Source organism: Copadichromis virginalis, linkage group LG19, assembly GCF_057382275.1.
Source record: "Copadichromis virginalis isolate Kocher_CV1m ecotype Utaka linkage group LG19, C_Virginalis_male_GT1.1, whole genome shotgun sequence".
Lineage (NCBI taxonomy): Eukaryota > Metazoa > Chordata > Actinopteri > Cichliformes > Cichlidae > Copadichromis > Copadichromis virginalis.
This window is the reverse complement of record NC_140636.1, coordinates 1751410-1776467: the sequence shown is the minus strand read 5'-3', so window position 1 is coordinate 1776467 and position 25058 is coordinate 1751410. Positions and strand designations below refer to the sequence as shown.

Below are 25058 nucleotides of genomic sequence, written 5' to 3'. Positions count from 1 at the left end.
ATGGGGCATATATGGTATCACTCTTGGCTGGAAGCAGTGCTTAAACAATGGAAAAAACACAAACTTTGTCCAAAAACCTCTCATGTTTAACTGTTTTCCACTTTTTCTTTGGTCATTTTAGCCTTTTTGGCCAGGGTGCAGGAAGTATCTGCCATCAAACAAGAAGACAGCCGCATGTAGCTATGATGATGTTTGCTAGTTCACCTTACATGCATTAATGTAATAACGTGGTTAGCCTACTCAACGTAAATTACACACGAACAACATTAAGCTACTCACGCAGAGAAGAACGGCTGCTGCTGCATCATCATCCTCATCATTTCTGCTACACTGGCAGGGCTAGGGGCCAGGACTCTCCTCTTCGTGTTTTTGGGTGATGTTGCATAACAGGCAACCCACCCGCAGTAGATGCGCTCGGTGTGAGGTCTCGCAGCAAGCTATCAAATACGGCGCATTTCTGGGCTTTTAAAAAAAACGCTATGCATCGCCAGGTGTTTCATCGGATTTGAGGTGTTACCTCCTTTGACAGCATCACAGTATCAGCTTAAAGCACTTGTTGCTGCTGAGTTTGCATCTTTTGCTGTGAAGTACAGCCAGACTTTTGACCGCTTCGCCTTGGACATTTTTAATCTGTAGCTCTGCTCTAAAAGAACGTACGTACCTGGACCCGCCTACTATTCTCGGAAACGTAAAATGATTGGCTAGAAGTGTATCACAGCTCAGGAAAAAAAAGCACCGAAATAAAGCACCGAAATGTGCGCTGCTTTTCGGTCTGGTTACTACCGTTTATGTCAGAACCGGTGCCATCATGGCACCGGACACCGGTACCCATCCCTACTCAGGAGTATATCATCTAGAGAAAATCCTTCATGTTTGGGACTTGAATTGAACACAAATATTTCCTTTCCTCACCTTCTTGTAGTCTGCAAATGAGCTCTTCAGTTAAAGGCTTCCAGGCAACAAAAATCCTCCAGAAGGTCACAGCACCAGCGGCTTAATGGATGGGTGAGGCAAACAAATTTTACCATCAACGTGCTAAAATCTCAAGAGGAGCTGATCCAACAGAGACTTACGATTAGATGAGAGTACTCTTAAAAAGGTGTTTGACATCACTGAGAAGGCTCATCTAGCACAGCACAAAAAGTCTAAGACCAGGCAACAAAGGAAGTTTGACCTACTTGTTGTATGTCGGAAACCACAGCAAAATACGGAGAGTGTCCTCAGTGGCCAGAAAAGAGAAGGATGTGACACCGAGGATGTGGACAAGTGGACAAGAATTTGTCTGACAGACAGCTCACCCAAACAGAGAAAAACATCCTTGCTAAAGGGTTGAATTTTGCTGTCACGCCAAGACAAATCCCGCTAGTGGAGCTAATCACAGCCACAGAAACAGCAATTTGAAACAACAATATTGCAGACATGGAAGCAGAGCAACTACGGACGAAAGTTTTGGCCTGTCTCCAGCAATGCAAAGCCCCCAGCATCCAACATCACCATGGAGGAGAGGAAGGCACTCACATCACTTAGTGATGACAACAACATTATCATCCTTCCGGCAGACAAGGGTAGGTGCACAGTATTGCTAAACCAGAAAAACTGTCATGAGAAGATTTTGTCACTGCTCAGTGACAGAAATACTTATGAGCCCCTGAAACGAGACCCAGGAAGTGGTTACGGGAAGTGGGTGATAGACTGTCTGAAGTGGTTAGAACAAGACAAGGCTATTGACCGGACCTCATACCACAGGCTGTACCCAGGGGAGTTTACACCAAGTCTGTATGGTTTACTGAAGATACATAATCAGGGTGCACCTTTAAGACCAATTGTCTGTATGATCAACTTGGTCACCTATAACAGCGGTCCCCAACCTTTTTTGCGCCACGGACCGGTTTATGCCCAACAATATTTTCATAGTATCGGAGCAGTTGAGAAGCATTTTTTTCTAAACACCAGGTCTCTGTGGCTTTTAAACCCCAAAACACACTGCGCCAAAAACTGGTCCACCCCAAGGATCGGGTCCCCCGACACAAGCAGAGTAACATAGTTGTTAAGTGCCAGGAGGATTGGCAGGATTTATACATCGGGGAAACCAAACAACCTCTGGCTAAGAGGATGGCACAACACAGAAGAGCCACCTCGTCAGGCCAGGACTCTGCAGTCTATTTACACCTACAGGCCAGTGGACACTCTTTCAATGATGAGGATGTAACATCCTGGACAGGGAGGAACGCTGGTTTGAGGGCAGAGTCAAGGAGGGAAAGACCATCTCTGAATGGAGGAGGGGCCTAAGGGTACATCTGTCACCATCTTACAATGCTGTGATTGCAGCCATTCCCCAACTCTCTGTGATTGGGACTCATGGCCATTGATCTTTGATCAGTGGTTGTTGATCAATGGTCATGAGAATTTGTATAATCATGATGATGGAAGTGACCTCCCAGCCCATTGTTCCTTCAGTGGGCTGGTTTCAGTCATTATGCAAATGTACTGTTTATAAGATTTGGGGAAACCTGCAGTCAGCTGAGACTGAAGAAGTCACCTGGATGAGTGATGAAACGTTTCTCCCACTGAAAACGCTACGTCCAGATGAACAGAATCAACTTTTGGAGACCTGACTGCCAAGATCGCTTCTCTTACTTTCCAGGTGTTGTGCAGAGCTTTGAAGACTTAGGTTTGAGGTGTGAAAACCTTTGACTTGCATATTGTTTGGACATGCACTCAAGAGTGAAGCTCATCCATTTGGTAGAATGTTGGTTTTGCATACACTAGTGTTGGCTGCCTTGTGCACCTCTCCCAGACACACTTCTCCCACGATCACCCAACCAAGGTTGAGTCGCTGATGATGTGGCTCATTATGGACACAATTATGCTGTTCTCTGACTTTGTACGCATGCAGAATGTCTCTGCCAATGAGAAGGAGGAAATTGGCCTCTGAATCAATTTCTGGGATTTTGTCAGGTATCATGTCACACTCAGTAAGAGTAGGCAGGGGAAGCTGAGTGGTACCATCAAAGGACTATAAAATGAAATAGATGGGCTCGCCTCCCTGCTATCTCCACAGCACCTGAGGATGTTTTCAGTGAACACGGTTCAAGCTGTCCTTCAGTGTTGAAAATGTCAAAAAAGTATGGTTTTGCCAAGGAGCGGTTGCTTTGTTCATCTAGAACAGCAGACATCTCGACTCCTTTCTCTGGTTGTACAGCAGGATACAGCAGTCGGGTTAAGGACCATGAACTTGAACTGATCGAGTCTCCTCATATTTCTGTGCATTTTGGTGAAACATCAGCCACACTTGACTCTCTTTCCTCCCCGACATGCCCTTCACTAGCCCATGGCTCTCTGCTTTTTGAGGATGAGGATTGGGGTTTAGTGCTGTGGCGTCTTTCACTACCACACTCTGGAAAGCAGATCTAGCTCTTCTTGTGACGTTACATCCAGTCTCTTGTTCTTAAATGATTGTGAAGCACTTTGGTTAACTCTGTTGTTTTTAAATGTGCTATACAAATACATTTTGAATTGAATTGAATGACTACCACTTACAGGTGTGGGTGTCCATACCTTGGACTGAGAATGGTGAAATTGATCATTATTTGCTGGCTGTCCTCCGTAACTCCAGTTGCAAGACTCTTTCTTTGGGCTCAAAGCACAGAAGACTGGCAAAGGTGTGGCAGCGCAGTTGGATGCTCAGCGCAGACGCTTCCCAAGCTTGAGCCTCAGCTAATGCTGCTGCAGCTGCTTTATGCTTTTGCTCATGCTCTGTCGACAGCAGTAGATGATGATGTAAGCTGGCTGGAGCATAAAGAACTCGACATTTCCAGTGTTTCGTCCATCTTTTCTTTTACAGAACTCACTACGATTCATGAGAATGAAGCGTTTTACTATTCTGCCCTTCCTGTACGTCGATGCCCAGTTTGACAGATAGATAAAGAGTTCTTCAAAAGGAGAGGCAAAAGTTTCCAGTTGTCATTGCAGGGTTTATTTGTCTCCCTAATGAAGGCGCTGTAAGACTACAAACATAACAAAAAAGTATATTACAACATATATTTCGAACATAATATATTTCTCATCTTACACAGTATAGACTGACGCTAGTAACTGAAATTACAGCTGGTATAACCAAGAGAAATAAGTGAAAAAAGATTTAGCGTTCATCCCGCTAGCATAATGCTAACATATAATGGAATTTCCCTTTGACCTGCTAACATAATTAGTACTGACAGAGCAATTACATACTAGTTTCAAATATGAGCGTCTACAGAAGCGTTTGGTATCACTTTTTTGACATAAACTCAGAATATACTCATACTTAGAGGCATAATATCTCATGCTCCAGTATAACCAACTTTGAGACTACAATGTGTGCGCTGATAGATGCTCCAAGTGGTTTAGATAAGTTGGGTTCAAACATTTGCACTAGGTATACCAAATACCCAACTAAATTTTCAGGATACTTTAGACAAGTCAAGAGGGATGCTTTGTTTCCAAAGGAAGATGTCAATATATCAGGACGCTTGCTGCATCATTTTGGATCAACTGAAGGCCTTTCAAGGCGTTTTTAAGGACAGGATGACAGGACACAGAATTGGCCTTAGCGTGGAACATTGTGTAACTCCATGATTAACCTTAGCTTCAATTTTCTGCTTGGAAGTTTTAAGTTAATTTCACTTGTCACTAAACATAACCTGGGTGTGGTAGAGTGTGGTTTAAAATGTACTGACCAAACTAAACAGTGATGCCACATTGTACTGACTGCAACAGGGTAAGAAAGAAAAACTACTGTAGGAAATTGCTTCTTGGTATCACAAACTGAATTATGGTTTAATTATAGGTCAAACTTGGGAAGTTGCTTCATGTTTTATCCATGCTTACCTGAGTGTACCAAAACTGAGTGTTTTGTGTATTTGTCAGATTATTTGACACACAGATTTTAGATTTTAGGAAAATGAAAAAGAAGCACCCAAAGAAAAAAGTAACTGTCTTAATTTTTTCAGATAAGGAGCTTCTTTTTCTCTTGCTCAGGTGGATTTCTTTGCTGTGGAGCTGTTGGATGGCAGCCTGTACCTGCTGCTGGATATGGGCTCTGGGACTATCAAGGTTAAGGCCACCCAAACAAAGGTGAATGATGGGGTCTGGTATCATGTCGACATCCAGAGGGATGGACGCTCAGGTCAGTGAGGCTAGATGTATGGGGTATACAGTCTACTGGACTACAAATACAAAAAATCTTTTTTGAAGTAATGTAAAATTCAAATATCAGAATCGGAAAGAATTTGTTACTCCAGTAGTATGTCAGTGAGGGAACCTTTATAATGAAAGGCAAAATCAATAAAAATTGGTGGCACATCTCATAAGATCAAAGAGTAGGAGCACTATGATGAAATTTGCAAATTTCTCTTCAGGCACCATCTCTGTAAACAGCAGAAGGACTCCGTTCACAGCCAGTGGTGAGAGTGAGATTCTGGACCTGGAGGGTGACATGTATTTGGGGGGGCTTCCAACTGACCGCACCAACCTCATCCTGCCCACGGAGCTCTGGACAGCAATGCTCAACTATGGCTATGTGGGCTGTATTCGTGACCTTTTCATTGATGGTCGAAGCAAGGACATCCGTCAGATTGCTGAGGCACAAAATGGGGCTGGCATTAAACCATCATGCAATAAACAACCTGGCAAGCAGTGCGAGAGCTACCCATGCAAGAACCGAGGAGTCTGCAAAGAAGGCTGGAATCGATTCATCTGTGACTGCACTGGTACTGGCTACTGGTCACGCACCTGTGAGAGAGGTAAGTGTGGATGTGTAGATGTGCACACGGTCGGTCCTCTTCCAAAAGCCTTACATACTCATACTATCTGTAACACTGCGATCTGAACAGATGGAGCTAGCTGGAGCAGGACAATCGTTGTGACAGCTATAAAGGAAGTTCTGATTGCAAGATTTGCAAGCTGGTAGATTGGTAGATTCACACCATTCCATTTGATAAATCAGTTACGTTAATAGATGTCTTACTAGGCTGGACCTGAACCAAGGCATAGCTTCACTTTCAACAACATAAGCAGGACTGAGTCCAGCTGAGTTTGACTTGAGTATTTCCATCTTTTGTCTCATCTGTACTGTATGACACATGTTTTAGTATCTTATATTAAATAGATGAGAAAATAAACTGACAGTCAATGTAGAGTAGATCACATAAAACCAGAAAGAGCAAACAAGAGAGATTTATTTTAATATTTCCAGCAGAATTAGCCTTATTGATATACCATCAACAAAAATGTTGTTGATTTTACCCGTAAAGAGGACAACAGTCAGATGAACTTTGTTACATCTAAACTGAATATAGCCCAAAGATATTTGCAGCATTAGCAGGATTCCTGCATTTAGTAGCTTTGAGCCTAGCATAAAAGAACAACATGCTCACTGAATTCCAAGAGGAACCTTTAATATCCATAATTACTGTATGTTTAATTATTTAAACCGAATTAGTTACCATTTGATGCAGGGTGTTCAACTAACTTGGGGCTTTCCCCTTCTCCTTATCTCCTGTCTTGCTTCTTTTTGTGTGTGACAGACTGTCAAAATTCTTGTGACAGAAAAATCAATTAACAATATTCAACTTTTATTCAGACAATATTAAAACTATTGCCCTTCTGACCAGTTTCCATCATGGTGTTCAGACAGGTTAATAAAGACTAATTGGAGATGAAAACTAATTTCCACATCCCTAGCCAAACTGCTAGCTTGAACTGATTTTTAGCATATCAGTGAACAGTGTTCTGATTATATCTTTAGTTATAGAAGTGCTTGCAGGACATCAGTGTGGAGTGTATATGCACTGAGTTATGATTCAAATGATGATTGCTGTGAAATTTTAGCTTCATATATTAAATACTTTTCTAGATATTTTCAAGGGCCACTCAAATATAACATACACAAAGTTTTTCAGCTCTTCAGCTCGTTTTATTTATATAACACCAAATCAAAAGATCATTTTATATGCTTCATCAAAAACGGAAGTATTAAGCCTAATGTTGAAAGTAAAGAGGGTGTCTGTCTCACAAATACAAACTAGAAGCTGGTTCTATAGAAGAGGGGCCTCAAAGCTTAAAGCTCTGCATCCCATTTTACTTTTAAATCTCACAGGAACCACCAGTTAGCCAGAAGTCTGAGAGCAACCTACTCTATTGGGGTGATATGGTACTGTGACATCTTTAACATAAGTTGGGCATGGCTCTCCCAAAGCTTGCCACCTTTGCCACAAAACTCAAAGTTGAACTCAGGTTCATCCTGATCACTGATCATCTGTCACATGTTTTTAAAACTCGATTGGAGTCCATCTGTGGAAAATTCAGTTGAATGGACATGGTTATGAAAATTTCACACCTGTCTATAAGGCCCCATAGCTGCATAGTTGCAACAAACCAAGCCATGAAGCCCAAGGAATTGTGTGTAAACATCTGAGAAGGGCAGAGATCTTGGAAAGTGTACAGAAAACTTTCTGCAGCATTGAAGTCTCAGTGAGTCCCCATCGTCTGTACATAAAAGACATTTAAAACCATTAGTGGTATTCCTAGTGTCATCGGGGTGCTGTGTGGCAGACAGGATAAGAACCCAAACACAGGAGTCAAAACACAACAGGATAAACTCAAAGAGGCAGCTTTATTGCTGTGAAAGAAACATACAACGGAAACAAAAGCCTAAAAGCCTAAAACAAACTTAAACAGGAAACATGAGACACACACTAAGTGACAGAGGGAGAGACACGACTGGGAGACAGAACTTAACATACATCATAGATATGTCAGACTAACAGGGACCCACAAAAGGAAACAAACCAAAACGAACAAGAACCTAAGAACTAGAAAGTAAAATGAAACTAAGGAGAAGGCCTACAGCAGCGAGCAGCGAGGACTGGGCCCCGTACAAGCAGGCCAGAAACAAACAGAGCAAGAAGATCAGGGTAGGAAAAAGGAGCTACAGCGAAGAGCTAAAAAACTGCTTTTCAACAAATGACCCTGAGTGATGACCTAAGCACTTTTTACTGCAACCATTCACACCTCCCATCTGCTTGCCCTCACCTCACCAGTGGCATGTCTTGAAATTTTTTGTTGGGGGGCCAGGTAGGGACACAGAAGGGCGGCAGATGTAATTGGCAGATAATGTTAAAAAAAAATCTACCAACCGTTAACCATAATTCAATAATCCTATAAACCTAATAACCGAATGCGCTTTTAACTCTTATTAGAATGAGATTTTAACCACTACGGTGCAAAGTTTTTAGATACTGCGTTGATAAAGTACAAGAGATACAATCAGTGCTTTGTCAGTGCTTACTCAGCATTCAAGGACAGCAATATTTTCATAGTAATTTTACTGACATATAGTGCACCTACGTTTTGGGCAAAAACATTTTTGAATATTAAAATACGAACATCTTTAACAAACAATTGACAAATTAGCCAATGCAAAACTTTATCTGCCTGTTAAAAAAAGAAGATAATCTTCTCACAAACTGGTGTTTGATTTTGAAACAGGAAAAAAGTGGAGAAACAACTGAAAAGACTAATATTTGAATGAAAGTGGGCGACAAACAAACAAGAGAGAAAAGCTGATCAGCTGATCATTGATCAGTTTCATGATAAGTAGCAACAGGAGAGGGAGGGGAGAGAATGAGAGAAGAAGAGGCAGCTGTGCAGCGTAACGACAGAATAACTCCAGCTTTGTGTCTTTTTTTCATTCTAGCTAAAGTCCGGGACAAACTGCGTCTCTTCTCAGCTCAATACGAAACGTGTAATATTTTCTCTGATTGAGGGACCATTCCATTTTTAAGGAGCTGTTGGCAACTCTACTAACTAACCTTATGAATAAAATAAAGTTCACTATCAGTAACATCATAGCACCCACCCAGCTGTATATAAACTCTGTCAAGCTGGCTAGAACGCAGTACGAGTTATTGCAACTGAGGGTAAAAAGTCAGCATAACGAAAATAAACTCCACCTAAACTTGGTTTATATCTGACCCAGAGAGACTGCAGGTCATAACTTCTTACCTGAAGTTCAGTTCACCTGACACTCGGACTGGCGGCTGCCTCGGGGCTCTGCTCCTCCTGCCTCCCCTTTCCCTCATCCACCTGCTGGCCTCTGTGGAAGCTCCGCCATAGCCACCACCAAACAACCGAGTTATTTTTACATTTTACACATCTGCCAGCATCTGGCCAATCCACCACCTCTCATTGTTCATGCCTTTACAAAAAAATAAATAAAAAAGTCATCAGCCCACCGGGCAAATGCCCGGTATGCCCGATGGCCAGTCCAGCTATGTTAACCTGCAACCAAATCTGCAGCTCCATACAGCAATGTTACGACTTGGATTATATCTTATAACTCATAACTCTTATGCTAGTTCCCCCCAGCAGCCTACTGTCGGAAATATTCGACGGTTGCAATAATTCTTTAAGTGTTATTTTTTCCTTGGTATTCTAATTTAAAGTTTACTAAACTCAACAAACTTAATATTACTTACCGGGACATTTATTCTCTCCTCATTTTCTTTCGCAGAAAAATTGTTTTCTGCCTCTTTCGTGCTTGGCTCTCCTACCTTTGCTAACGTGATGCTCATAGTGCAGAAGCCGATGCTGCATTCACTTCCACTTGGATATCTGAGCTTCACCGTGAAAACAAAATCGTACATTTGATATTTGATTGAATTTTATTGTTTTAGCTTCGGGGTGGCACCTGGGGTGGCCAGTCTGGTCCAGGCCACCCCCGCTGGTCACGCCACTGCACCTCACTCTTAGGCAAAAATACCTGCAGCCTTCACCTCCTTCTCCTCTGACCCCATGCCTACACTAAAGATTTGTGAGGAAGATGTGTGCAAGCTCTTCCAAAGACAGAAGACCAGGAAAGCTCTGGGATCTGACAGTATGTCCCCTTCCTGTCTGAAAGGCTGGAGCTGTTTGAAGTGCCCTCCTGCTTCAAATGCACCATCATCCTGCTCCCAAAAAAGTCCGCCATCACAGGATTAAATGACTACAGACCTGTCACCCTGACGTCTGTGGTCATAAAGTGAAAGACTGGTGTTAAGCTACTTGTAGAACATCGCAGACCCCCGCAGAACCCCCTGCAATTTGCATTCTGGGCCTACAGACCATCCAAGGATGCAGCCAATATCGAATTGCACTACCTCCAGCATCAATTTATCAATCTGGGACATACACAAGGATACTCGTGGACTTCAGCTTGGCCTTCAACACCATAATCCCAGACATCCTCCACCAGAAGCTCACACAACGTACTGTGCCCGGCTCCACCTATCAGTGGATCACCAGGTTCCTGATGGACAGGAAGAAGCAGGCAAGGCTGAGGAGCATCACATCCCACACACGGACAATCTGCACTGGCATCCCTCTCTCCCCACTGCTGTATGTAATGATACGATTACAATTACATCAAAATGTCATTCTGACTAGAGAAGTGTACTCTGATATTAACAAAGAGAAGATAATCAGAACTGAGAGGACTGTGGTACATGGAGCCAATATTGCAGACACTGAGGACAGCTACAATTGCCTTGGAATCGCAAATTGCAAATGGAAATCATGAGGCCACTAGAAAGTTGCAACCACCAAATACTAGCAGAGAATAAGGCAGGTTCTTAGGAGTCAGCTGAATTGGAAGAACAACATCCAGGCAATCAACACCTACGCCCTGTCTGTCATCAGTTACCCTGGTGGGGTAATAAGCTAGCCAAAGGAGGAGAGAGAAGCCACTGACATAAAGACAAGAAAGTGCCTTACCCTGTATAGAGGGATTCAACCCAAATCCTGAAACTGTATGTCAAATGTAGGGAAGGAGGCAGAGGACGAGTGAGTGTCAGAACCACTATCCAAGATGAAACAGCAAAGATCCATGAGTAAATCATCAAGCTGGCAGCAACTGATAGTGTGCTTAGTGAATATCTCAGGCAGCAAAAACCTGAGAAAGAAGAGGAACCATTATAGAAGGACGGGTCCCTGCACAGGATGAACCAACGGCAGATAGAAGCGGCTAATATAGAGAAATCCTACCAGTTGCTGTACAATGCTGGACTAAAAGATAGCACAGAGCCACTTATCATGGCAGCACCGGAACAAGCTCTAAGCACAAGAGCCACAAAGGCTAAGGTCTACCACACCATCCAAGACCCAGGTGCAGGCTGTACAACAATGCGTCTGAGACAGTCCAGCATATAACAGCAAGATCCTAGCAAGCAGGGCATACACGGAAGGCCATCAACAAGCAGCAGGCAAAGTATACAGGAACATCCCAAAAAGTCTGTTTATCTGGACGTTTTCAGTGGGAGAAACGTTTCGTTACTCATCCAAGTGACTTCTTCAGTCTCAGCTGACTGCAGGTTTCCCCACTCTTATAAACACACCTTTGCACAATGACTGAACCAGCCCACTGAATGAACTGTGGCTGTGAGGTCAGATCCTTGATCATTAATCTTCAAATTGTCACGCAATGGCCATTGATGACTGGTCATGAGTACCATTCAAATGATCATAAGTCTGAATGATCAACTCGGTTACCTATAACATCTCACAGTGTCTGGCTTCAATCATCAGCCAGTAGGTAGGTTACTCTGAACACCACATCCCATTTTTTTCCACTTTATCCGGGGCCGGGTCGCAGGGGCAGCAGCCCAAGCAGAGAGGCCCAGACCTCCCTCTCCCCAGCCTTCTCCTCCAGCTTATCCAGGTGAACACCAAGGCGTTCCCAGGCCAGCCGAGAGATATAATCTCTCCAGTGTGTCCTGGGTCTGCCCCGGGGCCTCCTCCTGGTGGGACATGCCCGGAACACCTCACCCAGGAGGCGCCCAGCGGAACCACCTCAACTGGCTCCTTTCGAAAGGAACATCCCAAAAACCTTCCACCTATTTCACATATAAGGGTCAGTACTACAGGCAGAAACATGGGTGTGCCATGGGCTCCCCAGTTTCATCCATTGTGGCCAATTTGTACATGGAAGAAGTGGAAAAGAGGGCTTTGCTACCCTATCCAGGTATCAGGATGACACCTGGGTGAAAATCAAATCTCAGGACGTACCAAATTTCACTGATCACATTAACTTGGTGGACCAAGACATCAAAGGGAGGATATGAAAAGTGGCAGGTTAGCCTTCTTAGACTGAGATTTCCATCAGTAATGGGGGACATCTAAAGCTGGCGTGTACAGTAAACCTACACATACAGATCAGTATTTAAGGTTTGACTCTCATCATCCACTGGAGCACAAACTGGGAGTCATCAGGACGCTACAACACAGAGCGAACACCATCCCCACTGACACAGCAGCCAGGGAGGCAGAAGAACATCAAGAAGGCCCTGAGTAAATGTGGTTATCTCAGCTGGACTTTTGTCAAAGCTGGGAAGGCTCCTAAAGAAAGCTGCAGATGATCCAGGAGAGAAGGACAACCGCTGCCCAAGAGAAAACCTGTAGTGATCCCGTACGTGTCAGGAGTAACAGTTGAGACACATTTTCTATAAACACTGCATCTCTTTGGCTTTTAAACCCCAAAACACACTGCGCCAAAAATTGGTTGCCCCGACACAAACAGAGTTTTGTAGTGTATGCTGTTAAGTGCCAGGAGGATTGCCATGATTTATACATCGGGGAAACACAACGCAGAAGAGCTACTTGTAGGCCAGTGGACACTGTTTCATTACGTGAAAAGGGAAAGGATGCAAAACTGAACATAACTCATAAACACAGATGGAGAGTAAAACACACAAACATGGAGAAATAAAGAACTATATACAGGGGAGCTTGAAAGGACACTATATAAACAGTGCTAAGAACAAGAACAAGGCCAAAAAGGGAACCACCTAAGAAAAGAGTCTAAGAACTAGAAACATGAATTACTAAACTAGGAAATACTGGAAACTACACAAGGACCAAGAAAGAAATCATAATAAGAACTCAGATAATAAGAACTGGATAAAGAACACAGAAACTCAGAATATAGGACAAAACCTAGGAACAAAAAATATGATGCTGGAATTAATCCAGCATCATTGTCTGACCTTACAAATGTGCTTCTGAAAGAGGAACCTATAAACACACTCCTAAACCTCGTGGAAAGCCTTCCCAGAAGAGTTCAAGTTATATCTGCATAGGGTTGGTTGACCTCATATGTAACCCTATGAATTAATAAGGATGTCACTCAAGTTCACGTGAAGGTTGACGAGCAAATACTTCCGGCAATAAAATGTATAAATGTGGGCTAGCATATCAGAAGAAAACTGGCTTCAGAGAAGGCACGAGTTAAAACAACTCATTTCACATAATTGATGAACTTGTGGGTGTGCTCGGCAAGACATTTTTAAAACTGTGAATAATGTAAAGCAACTCATCTAGAGTCCAGTGTCAAAAAGAAAAAGGAAAAGAGGATGATTTCAGTTCTTCTTCTGGGTCTGCACTAGTATGTCTATCACTCCTTTATTATGCATATTTTTTCTTCCCACTCACGCCACTGTGCTTGCTCATAGGGGGTCATGTGATTGTTGGGATTTTCTCTGTTTTCTTTGTATTATTGTAGGGCTTTACTGTACACTTTAAAGCGCCTTGAGGCAACTTTTGTTCTGATTTGGTGCCATAGAAATAAACTTAAATTGAACTTTATGTGGAACAACACAGGAAATGTTTTAGGCTTTAGAGACTCAACATTCTAACACAAACATAAAATAAGCATATGGGGGAATGTAGCTGTTATTTCACTTGGTTACCCTGACCTATCTGCAAAAAGTAAGGTGGTGCATGAGACTATTGGAGATGAGAAAGTAATTGATTTTATCAGATCTTAGTAAGTGATATGCAGATTTATTCAGACTCCACCAGTGTGGACGCACATGCCTTTTACCTACTCAAGCTTTACTTTTCCTCAGCTTAGCTTTATCCAATCATTATCCATATTTTAATTTACACATTTGTTTCTCAGTGAGCCACACCCACCCTAATTTACCTACAGGACTTTCCAACAGATAGATGGACTGTGTCTCCACCTTGTGGCCATGTGATAGAACTACAGCATCCCAGTCACGCAGATAAACTGAACAAAGGGCATTTAGAGGACATGAAATGCTTCAGCATATTATCAGATCATTTATCAAATTAAGCTACTGTGACAGGACAAATAATCACCGTAATCTGATTGATGCAATGAGAATGCAAGAAAATGGCAATCAGCCTTAGAGGGTTTAGGAAAGAGAGGTTTGACTACAGAAAGCAAGAGTGTAAAGTGAGCTCAATGAAATGGATTTTTCTTTAGGTAGAGAAATAAAGAATGATATCACTGGTGGCCCATTTAGATTAGGTTTAGAGTTGTGTGAAACTAGGCAATTTAAATTCTTCTTTTTTTAGCTTTACAGTTTTTCTATTTGGTTGTTTCAAACACTTTGACTCTGAAGTTAAATGTAATCTGACTGTGCAGTGACAAATTACTACAAATATTCAGTAATATTACTAATAAAGCAATCAAAGGGAATGCATGTACACAAAATGTTAGATATTTCAGTTGATTTTTGTAAAAAGGATATATCTGTTATCTATACGTAGAGGCAAACCATAAAGTACAACACTGGACTTTGATAAACAACTGTGGCCTACAGCTTGATATCATCCATGAAGAGGAGGTGGCCAACTATTGCTCCATTCCATAATTGGTATCCATATCCAGTCTTGTTAATGATCTCACTGAGGGAGTTCAGGCCTGTGCAAGACAGCAGTGGGGACAGAGTATCTCCTTTTGCGTCCTGCAGTTGATGGTGACTTGTGTTATTGGTTTGGAGCTGGCTTGTCAACACATCCCCATCAAATTCCTCATTTCTTGTAAAGTTACTGGTATTCCTAGAACTTTTTTGTATCAATCCAGGTGGTGCACAGGTTGGTCAGTCTGGTCTCACAGTTTTGAGTCACCAGTATATCTGCCAGTAGCTGTGTTTTGCCCCTCTAGTGTCTTGAATGAATGAATGAATTGAACCATGTGCCTGTTCGTCTTAGCCTCGATGATGCCTGATAGGAGCTTCCATATGGTACTGAGGCAGGTTACTGGCCGATAGGTCAATGGGACCATTCCCTTCTGGGGATGCATCGGTTAGCCTTCAGTTAGCCTTCGGTTAGCCTTTGGTTAGCCATTTCAGGTGTGTCTCGTCCATTAGGAACTGGTTTATTTGTGCTGCTAGATGCTCATGGAGTGGAATTAGCTTCTTTAGCCAGTAGGTGTGAATCATGTCAGGGCCTGGTGCAGTCCAGCTCTGGACATGTCTACCAATGTGATAGTTGCTGGACCTTGTGTGCTCTTAGCTCCACAAGCATGGTTGTCATGGGTTGCATTTGTCCCATATGGTCTTCCAGTATTGTTCCGTCTCCAGCCTTGGTGGGATTGTTCTCATATTGGTCCCCTGCCACTGAGAATACGCCTTGGACGATTCGGTGGAGTACAGCTGGTGTATACTGGTGGTCTCTATCTGTCTGGTACAAATCTTCAAGCGGCTGGTCAACACTGAATCCCCCCCCACTACATTAGGCAGCTCTCTCTCACTCATCAGTAATGTATATATAATTTTAATTACCTATGGCCTTCCTTCACTTTGCAAGCCAACCATTTGATTCAGTCTTTTAGAAAGTATTTTTATTTTATTTCCAGTCTGTATGTGAATGTGTCAATAACCAGGATCTCCTCAACCACAGTTACCTATTCTCTATAGCTCTGTGTTTCATAGTTTCATAGTTTCTTAATTAGTTTTCTTTGCCGCTACCAGGAGAATCTTAAACAGGTATTCGTCCTTTGGATGCACATTTCCTTTAAGATGACCCAAGTATAGGATCTGAAATGACCGTGGAAATTGTATATTCAAATATGTTAACAAGAGCTGAATGAATACCAATTTGGAGATGAGTTCATCCCATTTTTGTAATTTAATTTTTGGTGCTTCTATTGGCACTGATGAAAATAGGTTTAGTAATTGTGGCAGTATATTCATCTTTATCACCCTTATTCTATCATTTAATCTGAATTGGTAGGAAAACCATCTGTCAATGTCAAAGTTACCATCATTATAGTCATAGTTGGTTTGATATAGTTTTGTCTGGTTTTCGTTTATAGCTACACCCAAATATTTAAGTTATTTAGCTCCCCAATTTACTTTATATTAAAGTTCCTGATCTGGTAAGCGGTTGAACATGAAAATGTGGGTTTTCTGAATATTTATCTTACAGCCAGAGTCCTCGCTAAATATATCTAATACTTGGACCAACCGAGTAAAGGAGTTTGTTGGGTTTGACAGATAAATCATAACATCATCTGAAAATAGGCTTATGGTATTTATCTGATTGGTCATTTCTTTTTCCTGTAATCAAGTCACTTTGCCTGATCATTTGGGCCAGTGGTTCAATATACAGAGTGAAAAGCATAGGAGTCAGGTGACATCCCTGTCTGGTTCCCCTGTGCAGCTCAAATTCCTGTTAAAGCCAGGAGAGGGACTAACCTGTGCTCCCAAAGTTGTGCACCACTCACTCCAAACACGAGTGGTGAATTGAGGCGCACAATCCAAAACAATGTCGAAGGGGATTCCATGAAGCCAGAGGATGTGGTCAGTAAGCAGCGAGGCAATTTCTAGAGCTAAAGGAAGCTTGGGGAGAGCAACAAAATGGACAGCTTTGGAGAAGCGATTGATGATGGTTAAGATGACAGTGTTACCAGATGGGCTCAGTGTGTTACCTGGGGATAAACCTTAAAGGGATGTGGAGACAGCTGGGTGGCCCATTTCTGGTGTCAGGCTTATCCAGCTGAGCATCCCAGAGCAGGGACTCAATCTCCCAACTCAGGGAACCAATGATGCAGTCCAGTGAAAGGGGACCAGACTTTCTGGGACAGCACATCAGGTTTGATGTTACAGGACCTTGGTCGATAGCTAATGTTGAGGTTAAATCTGGTAGAGGTGGATAATATCCACCTGGCCCGATGAGCATTGTAATACTTTGCAGTCCGGGGATATGCAAGGTTTTGGGATCTGTCTGTACTACAAAGGCATGCTCCTTCCAGCCAGTGCCTTTCTCTTGTAGGACCAGTTTGATGGCGAGGACTTATCATACTTCCTTTCTGTGGGAGAACAATAGTAAGAGAAAAAAAAAACACATAAATGTATTTTACTTCTGTTCCTGACTTTCTCTTCCAGAGGCTTCAATCCTCTCCTATGATGGCAGCATGTATATGAAGGTTGTGATGCCGACCATCATGCATACTGAAGCTGAGGATGTGTCTTTGCGGTTTCGCTCCCAGCGGGCTTATGGTCTCCTCATGGCCACTACCTCCCGAGACTCAGCCGACACGCTACGGCTGGAGTTGGACGGGAGTCGCGTCAAACTCACGGTCAATCTAGGTATCGTATGCCCCACCCAGCCATCTGCCACTACACCTCCACCTTCACTGTGAGATGGTTTACCGTCGAGCGGTAACTTCTCCTTTTCTATTCTCTTTTTTTTCGTCTTTTCATTGGTTACTCATCACAGTGATCCCTCAAAGATTTCAACCATCTTTAGAACAGCAATCAGTTCTCTTTTGCATGGCTGTTAATGTGTGCATAAATCACCAGACAGCAATTACTGGAAACATTTAAAAATACATACATTTTACTTCACTATTAAATATGTTTGGAAACCTTTGAACCAGAAACGTGTACTCACTTTTGTTTATAGAACCTTTGAGACAGTAAAAGCAAAATAAGTAGAATACACATCATAAACAGGTTCTATATCTGGTTTCATTTTGTTGTTTTTATTTTATCTATTTTTTTAAAGAACAGACTGTGCTGAGATTTTCTCAGATGTAATCCGTAGTAAGAATAACCACTGATCCATCATTCAGCAGGATAGGATATAAAAGGAACAAGTTTTCTTTCTACGACCTTCATTTTTGTGTCTGACATCAGGTAATTTCTGTGTCACCCTGCTGTTGTTCTGGGTGTCTTTTTGTTTTTTGTTGCTCATGATAGTTTCTTTTTGTTATTAAATTTTGTGGTTTTTCAGCGTCTTCCTTTTGCTTGTTTTCCCATCAACTCCATTTCCCATCATGCTTTGTCAAAAGATGGTATTCACACCTTCAAAGGCCTTAAGCCTGCGGCCCGTCAGGCGAACAGCCCGAGAACAGAGCCCAGCAAAACCTACAGGTAGCTGCAACCCCAATGTTAAAAAGAAAAGACAAGAAGAAGAAATGGCAAAGAAACACGAGTCACAAACTGCATTTTGTCTGTTCTATATCGTACATACAGTTTGTCTTGTTTGATTAACGGTGGAAGTTGTATACCATTTAGATGAATTTTATGAGGCATACTCTTGTTTTTAATTTCAAAAATGAAGCGCCAATTGGTCAGTACTTTATATGACTTTCTATCCCATATTAATCCATGTAGTTTTGTACTAAGTGTTAATGTTAGTAGCCTGACCCTTTGATGGAGCGTAGCGACATGCAGGAACAGTATAGCAGGAGTTTTGATGCTTGGGGTTCCTGTGCTTCTGCACGGTGCTGGTGCTGACTGGATCGTGGCTGTTTGCTCCCACTTTTCTGTTGCGGTTGACGACACATGAAACCACCAGCCACATGGTGACCAACCCTCGCTGTCGCAGTGTGCGGCAGTTATTCTGGCCTTAGTTCAGATAATGAACTTGCTTTTTCTCAGTTACAAACGTTTATTTAAAAAAAAAATCTGTTTGAATATCAGATCCATTTATAATTATTGTTTGTTTTTATTAAGTAACTGAGGCAATTTCACTGGTGCGGAGGCTTTGATTTAAATGCAAAGTCAAATAGTGTTGGGTCGGAAAACCCATGTAGCTGGTATTACAAGTGGCCATTTTTATGTAAATATAGCACAATTATTAATTACAGCACTGTTGATTAACAAAAGAGCAGAAATTAATGTATTGAGTAATGACATGTTATATTTATTACATGATTGTTTGACTTAGAGATCATTCTAAAGATAGACCAATGGGATGAAATGGCTGCCTTACTGCATGTGTACGTCCCCGGAAGGGTGGATTTTTTGTTTTTGGATGTCTGCAGCAGTAACCTTGAAGGATGCAATTTCATCTGTCATTTATTCTTCCCCATCTAGACTGTATCAGGATAAACTGTAACTCCAGTAAGTTAACACTCAAGTTTCATTTTGTTTTGTTTGTTAATGATATCGATGTTTTTTGTTTTTTAAAGAAGAAAGAAATGTAATTTTTCAAAATCCAACATCTTCTTATTTGAAGGGTGAGTTTGAGCAACATAAAGCAGTAGAAACAGACTCAGTGAAATTAAATGGTGATGACATAATTCCTCATTTTATATATGCCAGAGGATCACAGATAAAATCAGTCTTCTGTTTCCTCTATACTCTACATAACCAATATTTAAAGAAGCTTTTATGAGATTAAATTACTCTTACCTTCCTTAGGAGAAAAAACGTGAATATACAGTAAATACAGTATATTTCACTATAGTTGCCACCTTCTTTGGTACAGAGTGGGAAATAATAATTGAGAGCCAATACTAGCAGAGTACTACTGACATTTGTCGTCCAGTTTGGCGCTATGGCACCATATTGCCTCAGTAATGGAGACACTGGTACGGTAGATGAACAACCTTTTGGTGTTACCTCACAAGATGGAAATTAAAATTAGATGAAGATAAATATGAAATTTGGTAAGAATGTATGAAAAGGATGAGTAACTGTTATGTTCTGTGGTAGCAAACCAATAGAAATTGCTGGTGTAGAGCTTGTGCTTTAGCTGTAAGTTAGTACATATTGTTCTCTAAAGAGTGCAGTAATAGCCTGAAGTTAACACTGATGTAGGTAAATGACACTGAACAAGGTAAGTTATTATTAAACGATTATTATTAATCTGTCATTATTGGTTAGCACCAAAATGATGAACTTGACTAAATCATACAAGCCTCTGTCTTCAGTGGAACACGACTGAAAGCACTCAGATTTAAACTAAAGGGACTAAAGTAATTAGGTGTGTAAGCGTTCATGCCCAGCACATGAGTGCTCATGAACTACCTTTGATTTTATGTGAGGAATTTATAAACATCAAATATTAAAGCCTTATTTCAGGGGAAAACTTGACAAGCTAAACGATGTAACCATAAAAATTGAATTTTGTGAATCATTTTGAATTTGAGTGTTTGTTAAAACATTGATAATATCCATAATAATGCTATGATAAAACCCATGTAGAACTAGGAGCTATCACTCCTTATTTTTCAAAGCACACTAATAGAGAAATATAAATCCAAGGAAAAATTCACATGTTGTTTCATCAGGTGGACATTTTCAGTCCATTACTTTTTCTGTACAACGAGACAGTTTTTTAAACTGAAATTTGTGTTTCCATAAGTAATATGCATGCTAATGACAACTAGCTGAGTACTGACTGACAACGGGTGTACTTTACACTCCTAACACAAACCCAGATTCAAAAGACTGAAAAATCAAACAGTCTTTTAATTAAATGTAATATTTGACTATTTATTGAAGAAAGCGTGTTTTTCAGAGGAAACTAGTTCGCAGGATAGTTTGTCATGTTAGGGAACTTTCTAAGCATTTTTCAGGCTAGCTGTGATGAATCATTAAGCTCTTTCTACTTATAGTGTGTCTGTTGCTGTTTTACAGTCATTTCCAAGATCACTACGATTGCTTTTACTCATAATGGGGTAATGGAGATTCGATCAGCTTAAAGATGTAATCAAAATGATTTAACCCAATTTAGATTTTAATTTAAATACTCAAAGAATGTACATATTAAAAACTAATATTAATATTGATAATATTACACGTTATTGAGAATATGCATTATCCTTTGAGCTTTTTGATATGAATAATTATAAATGAGAAAAACTTTTAAAATTGTTTCCCACGTTTCAGACAGCTTCTTGAAAATTGATGATGATCAATCTCATCAACTTCTCGCCAACTTGCCTACATAATCTGTCTTTATAGGTTCACAGTGTTGGCATCTGTATTACTTGTGTATTTACTTGGTATTGGATCGATACCAAAAGTTGTAGCACCATGCATTAAACACATTGATGGGATGTTAGCTATCCACTTCCAGTCACTCAAATAAACAATTAAATATATGAGGTCCACCAAATTCTTGGAGCTGCTTGAGCAAAGGATAGGTTGGTCCAGCAACCATGGAAAAATATAATTACGTTTCTCGTCTACGGTTGTGAAAGATTAAGACTGAAGACTCAAACTAAGTTAAACTTTTCTTTAATTTTCTTTTTTACATTTCAGTGCACCGCCTCGACTGCCACAAAATACTGCAAATAGTTCTATAATTACAGACTTTGACATATGCTGGTGACATAAATGCCACCATGTCTCACATGCATACAAAATATTAATTTTAGTTTTGGATTGTTATGATGCAACACATCTTTTTATAAAATCTGCCTGTGATTGCTAAAATACAGGTGGTGCATCAATTGACCCTTACCCCACTTTCCTCTGCATTTCCATGTGTGGCATCGCTGATGTAAATGATGTAAATGTAAAGAAGAAAATGCTTAAATTAATTTAAAGATAAATGAATAAAACTGTATGACCAACCTGTTTTCCACATCAGTGCTAATTTCTTTTAAATCTCATGACTGTTTTCTAACCTGAAGTAGTTTCATACTTTTCTAAAAGGAAAGAATAGTTCTCCTCCTGCCCTGAGATCAGGTGTGGCTGAAGAAATGGTTTCCAATAATATAAAGCAGCCGTCCTCATCCTTTTTTGTGCCAGGGATCGGTTTATGCCCGACAATATTTTCACGGACCGGCCTTTAAGGTTTTGCGTATAAATACAACAAAATAAAACCAGTACTGTTACCAAAAAAAAAAAAAAAATTGATTCACACGGGAAAAAACCCTGTTAACACTGAAAACGATAAAAAACGATAAAAACCCTGAAAAGCATGAATTTCGCACCTGAGCCTCGACTCTGGCAGCCCGGTACCAAACGACTCCGGTCCGTGGCCCGGGGCTTGGGCACCACTGATATAAAGCCCTAATGTTTGCTGAACACAAACATATAACACTGGTCATGTTAATAGCATTTTGTTATTGGAGCAGGAGATTAAGAAATGAAGATAAAAAAGCAGTGCAGAACATGGAAGGAATGACAGGAAGATTTCTTTAACTCTATGATGAGTAAAAGCAATTATTTCTACTGCTTAGCAGTCAGGTAAATGATATGAGCACAGATGTTTGACATCTGTGCTCATATCATTTACCCTGTGTAAATAAATGAATGACTATATCAAACCTTTGTTTCCCATCAGATCTAATTTCAATCCAATTTTTCCCTCATTTTTAAACCACTAACCACGTTGTGGAAGACCTGTAAATGTTCCTATTGTCACTGGTGGGAAGCAAAGGTTTGGTTTTAGGCTCTCAGGATGTCCTTAACTTTGTGACTGACCATTGTTCTCAGGCAAGGGACCGGAGACCCTGTATGCTGGGCAAAAGCTCAATGATAATGAATGGCATACAGTGCGTGTGGTGCGTCGTGGCAAAACCTACAAGCTAACGGTTGACGATGATGTAGCAGAAGGTACTTGCCTCCATCAACTGGAAATATTCTTAGTATGTCTTTGTCAGTGTTATTCCACCATGCTACAGCATCTCGCCATAAACACTAAAGTCAGTGTGTAATTCTGCTCCAAAAAAGCAAGTACACATGTACCCATTAGTGTCAGTTTGCATTCATCTAATACTGTGTAATGTAATTTTCTCCTTAAATCAGCCCTTTTGTGTTAGTGTCAGACGGTGTTCTCTTTTCTTTTCGTTTTTTGTCTTTCTTTCAACCCTTCCCCTCCACCCTCCCCGTCTCCAGGCCAAATGGTGGGTGACCACACTCGTCTGGAGTTCCATAACATCGAAACAGGCATAATGACAGAGCGCCGATTTGTTTCTAGCATCCCATCCAGCTTTATTGGTCACCTCCAGAGCCTAAGGTATTTCTACTTCTAAGATGAATATTCTGTAGATTTTTAAAAATGTTTCCTTATTTTTGCCCACATGTTCTTTTCTTTTTCTCAGATTTAACGGCATGCTATACATTGACTTATGCAAGAATGGTGACATTGATTACTGTGAGCTCAATGCCCGCTTTGGGATTCGCTCCATTATCGCTGACCCTGTCACCTTCAAATCCAAGAGCAGCTATCTCAGCCTGGCCACGTTACAGGCCTACACGTCCATGCACCTCTTCTTTCAGTTCAAGACCACTTCACCAGATGGCTTCATACTCTTCAACTCTGGAGACGGCAATGATTTCATTGCTGTGGAACTAGTTAAAGGGTAAACTTTCCTTTAGAGGATACCTGTTAAACTTTTGTTAATGGTTGGTTGATTTTATTGTGTTCCAATAAGAATAACGAACAAACACATTTTTGTCAAAAGTCTGATATCCTGATCATGGCCCAACCTTCATTATAGGATAAAATTCATCTTTCTGTTATATTTTTACTAATTTGCAAATAGCAGATGTTTGTATTGCTATTTCACACTTGTTTTTGTTGTTAAACCCATATAACTAGTGATTTTTCTCTTGTAGGTACATACACTATGTTTTTGACCTTGGAAATGGGCCCAACCTCATCAAGGGAAAAAGTGAAAGGGCACTAAATGACAATCAGTGGCACAATGTGGCTATTACCCGAGACAACAGCAACACCCATACGCTGAAAGTAGATGCTACAGCCACTAGTCAGAGTATCAATGGTGCCAAGAATCTGGACCTTAAAGGTACACTCAAGATATGACTCAGTTTTTCATTTAGATATAGTGGTTGTTTGCTGCACTGATAAGAAACGAGTGTTTCGCTCTGTGGTATAGTGGTTAAGACATTTTACCTGACATGCAAAAGCTTCCTGGTTTCATTTTGGCAGGAGACACACAAACCATACCTCAAGCCCTTTGAGGGTTTTAAAAGATGCCTATAAATAAATGTATTATTATTATCATTATTATGAATAAACTTTATTACGATCTACTCAAGCTGCTTCGATTTCAGGACTATAGATGCACAATCCTCTTAGCTGTGTGTGCAGCGCGCCTTCAAGCCCAGTTTTTGACACTTTGTGGAGCATGCTGTAACCTTGGGGATATAAATCCAATAATTTCACAATTCAGAACGATGACGATGATCACTGTTGACTTAGTTAAATTTGAAGTTAAAGTTTAGGACTGCCAAATATTAATGACTAATTGTGTGGAGGATGGGCTCATGGCGTACATCCTTTGATGCCAACTGGTCAGCCAGCTTACTACTTACTTCTAACTTACCTTTAATCTTTTCATGGATGCTAGGCGTGACGTTGTCAGCAGGAAGTGTGGGTCAATATACTGACACTGAAATACTTCAGGACTATTCCCCAGTCGTGCCTTGATGCCGGTTTGCATTTGTGAAATGAAGGAGTTGGTTTTTGAAGAGAACAACTACCACGGCTGGGTATCGATTTTGATTTCTATAACTGACTCGACGGTCCCGATTCGATTCGATTCAGTTTTGACTCAGACAGTCAGAAATATTAGAATTCTGATGATTTATCAGCACATGTCCATATTTTTATATCTATGTATAAAAACAAAGCTGAGACTTCATCAGAGGTGTGAGCATCACAGCAGAGGCCTTTGTGTCAAAGTAACTGAGGATAAAACAGAAAAACAAGCAGATTTTTCTGGCCTATAACCTTAAAAATATTCTGCAGTAGAACAAAACCTAAAGAAAACTATGATACAACATGTGGACATTACCTGAGGCTATTTTTGAGGAAAAAAAAAAACAGCGGCCGGCAGCACTGTACACACTAGCAGACTGGTGCGTAATAAGCAAGCGAATGATGGAGACAACAGAGACGTTTGATGGTAAACTGGTCTGTGAGTACACTGAAAGAAAGCTGAAGTGCAATTTTATCGTGGTGGAAGCAAAACAGCAAAAGTACGAGGAAATGCATGAAGCGTAGTTTTGATCATTTTGTTT

General features: G+C 41.0%; 1 protein-coding gene across 8 annotated transcripts in view; it reads left to right on the top strand.

The window, feature by feature from the left end:
* nrxn3a (neurexin 3a) overlaps positions 1–25058 on the top strand; it is a 209377-nt gene that overhangs the window by 109155 nt on the left and 75164 nt on the right. For 7 of the 8 annotated variants that reach the window (XR_014916650.1, XR_014916649.1, XR_014916648.1 and 4 more), the window contains exons 9-16: positions 5020–5167; positions 5400–5783; positions 17211–17414; positions 19149–19175; positions 22506–22625; positions 22908–23028; positions 23114–23374; positions 23631–23821. Coding sequence is in view for 5 of the 8 variants with exons in the window: in XM_085440779.1 (XP_085296905.1) it covers positions 5020–5167; positions 5400–5783; positions 17211–17414; positions 19149–19175; positions 22506–22625; positions 22908–23028; positions 23114–23374; positions 23631–23821 (1456 nt within the window). In the remaining 3 variants the exon portion in view is untranslated. The remainder of the gene's footprint in view (positions 1–5019; positions 5168–5399; positions 5784–17210; positions 17415–19148; positions 19176–22505; positions 22626–22907; positions 23029–23113; positions 23375–23630; positions 23822–25058) is intronic. The other variant, XM_085440780.1, reaches the window with a different exon arrangement.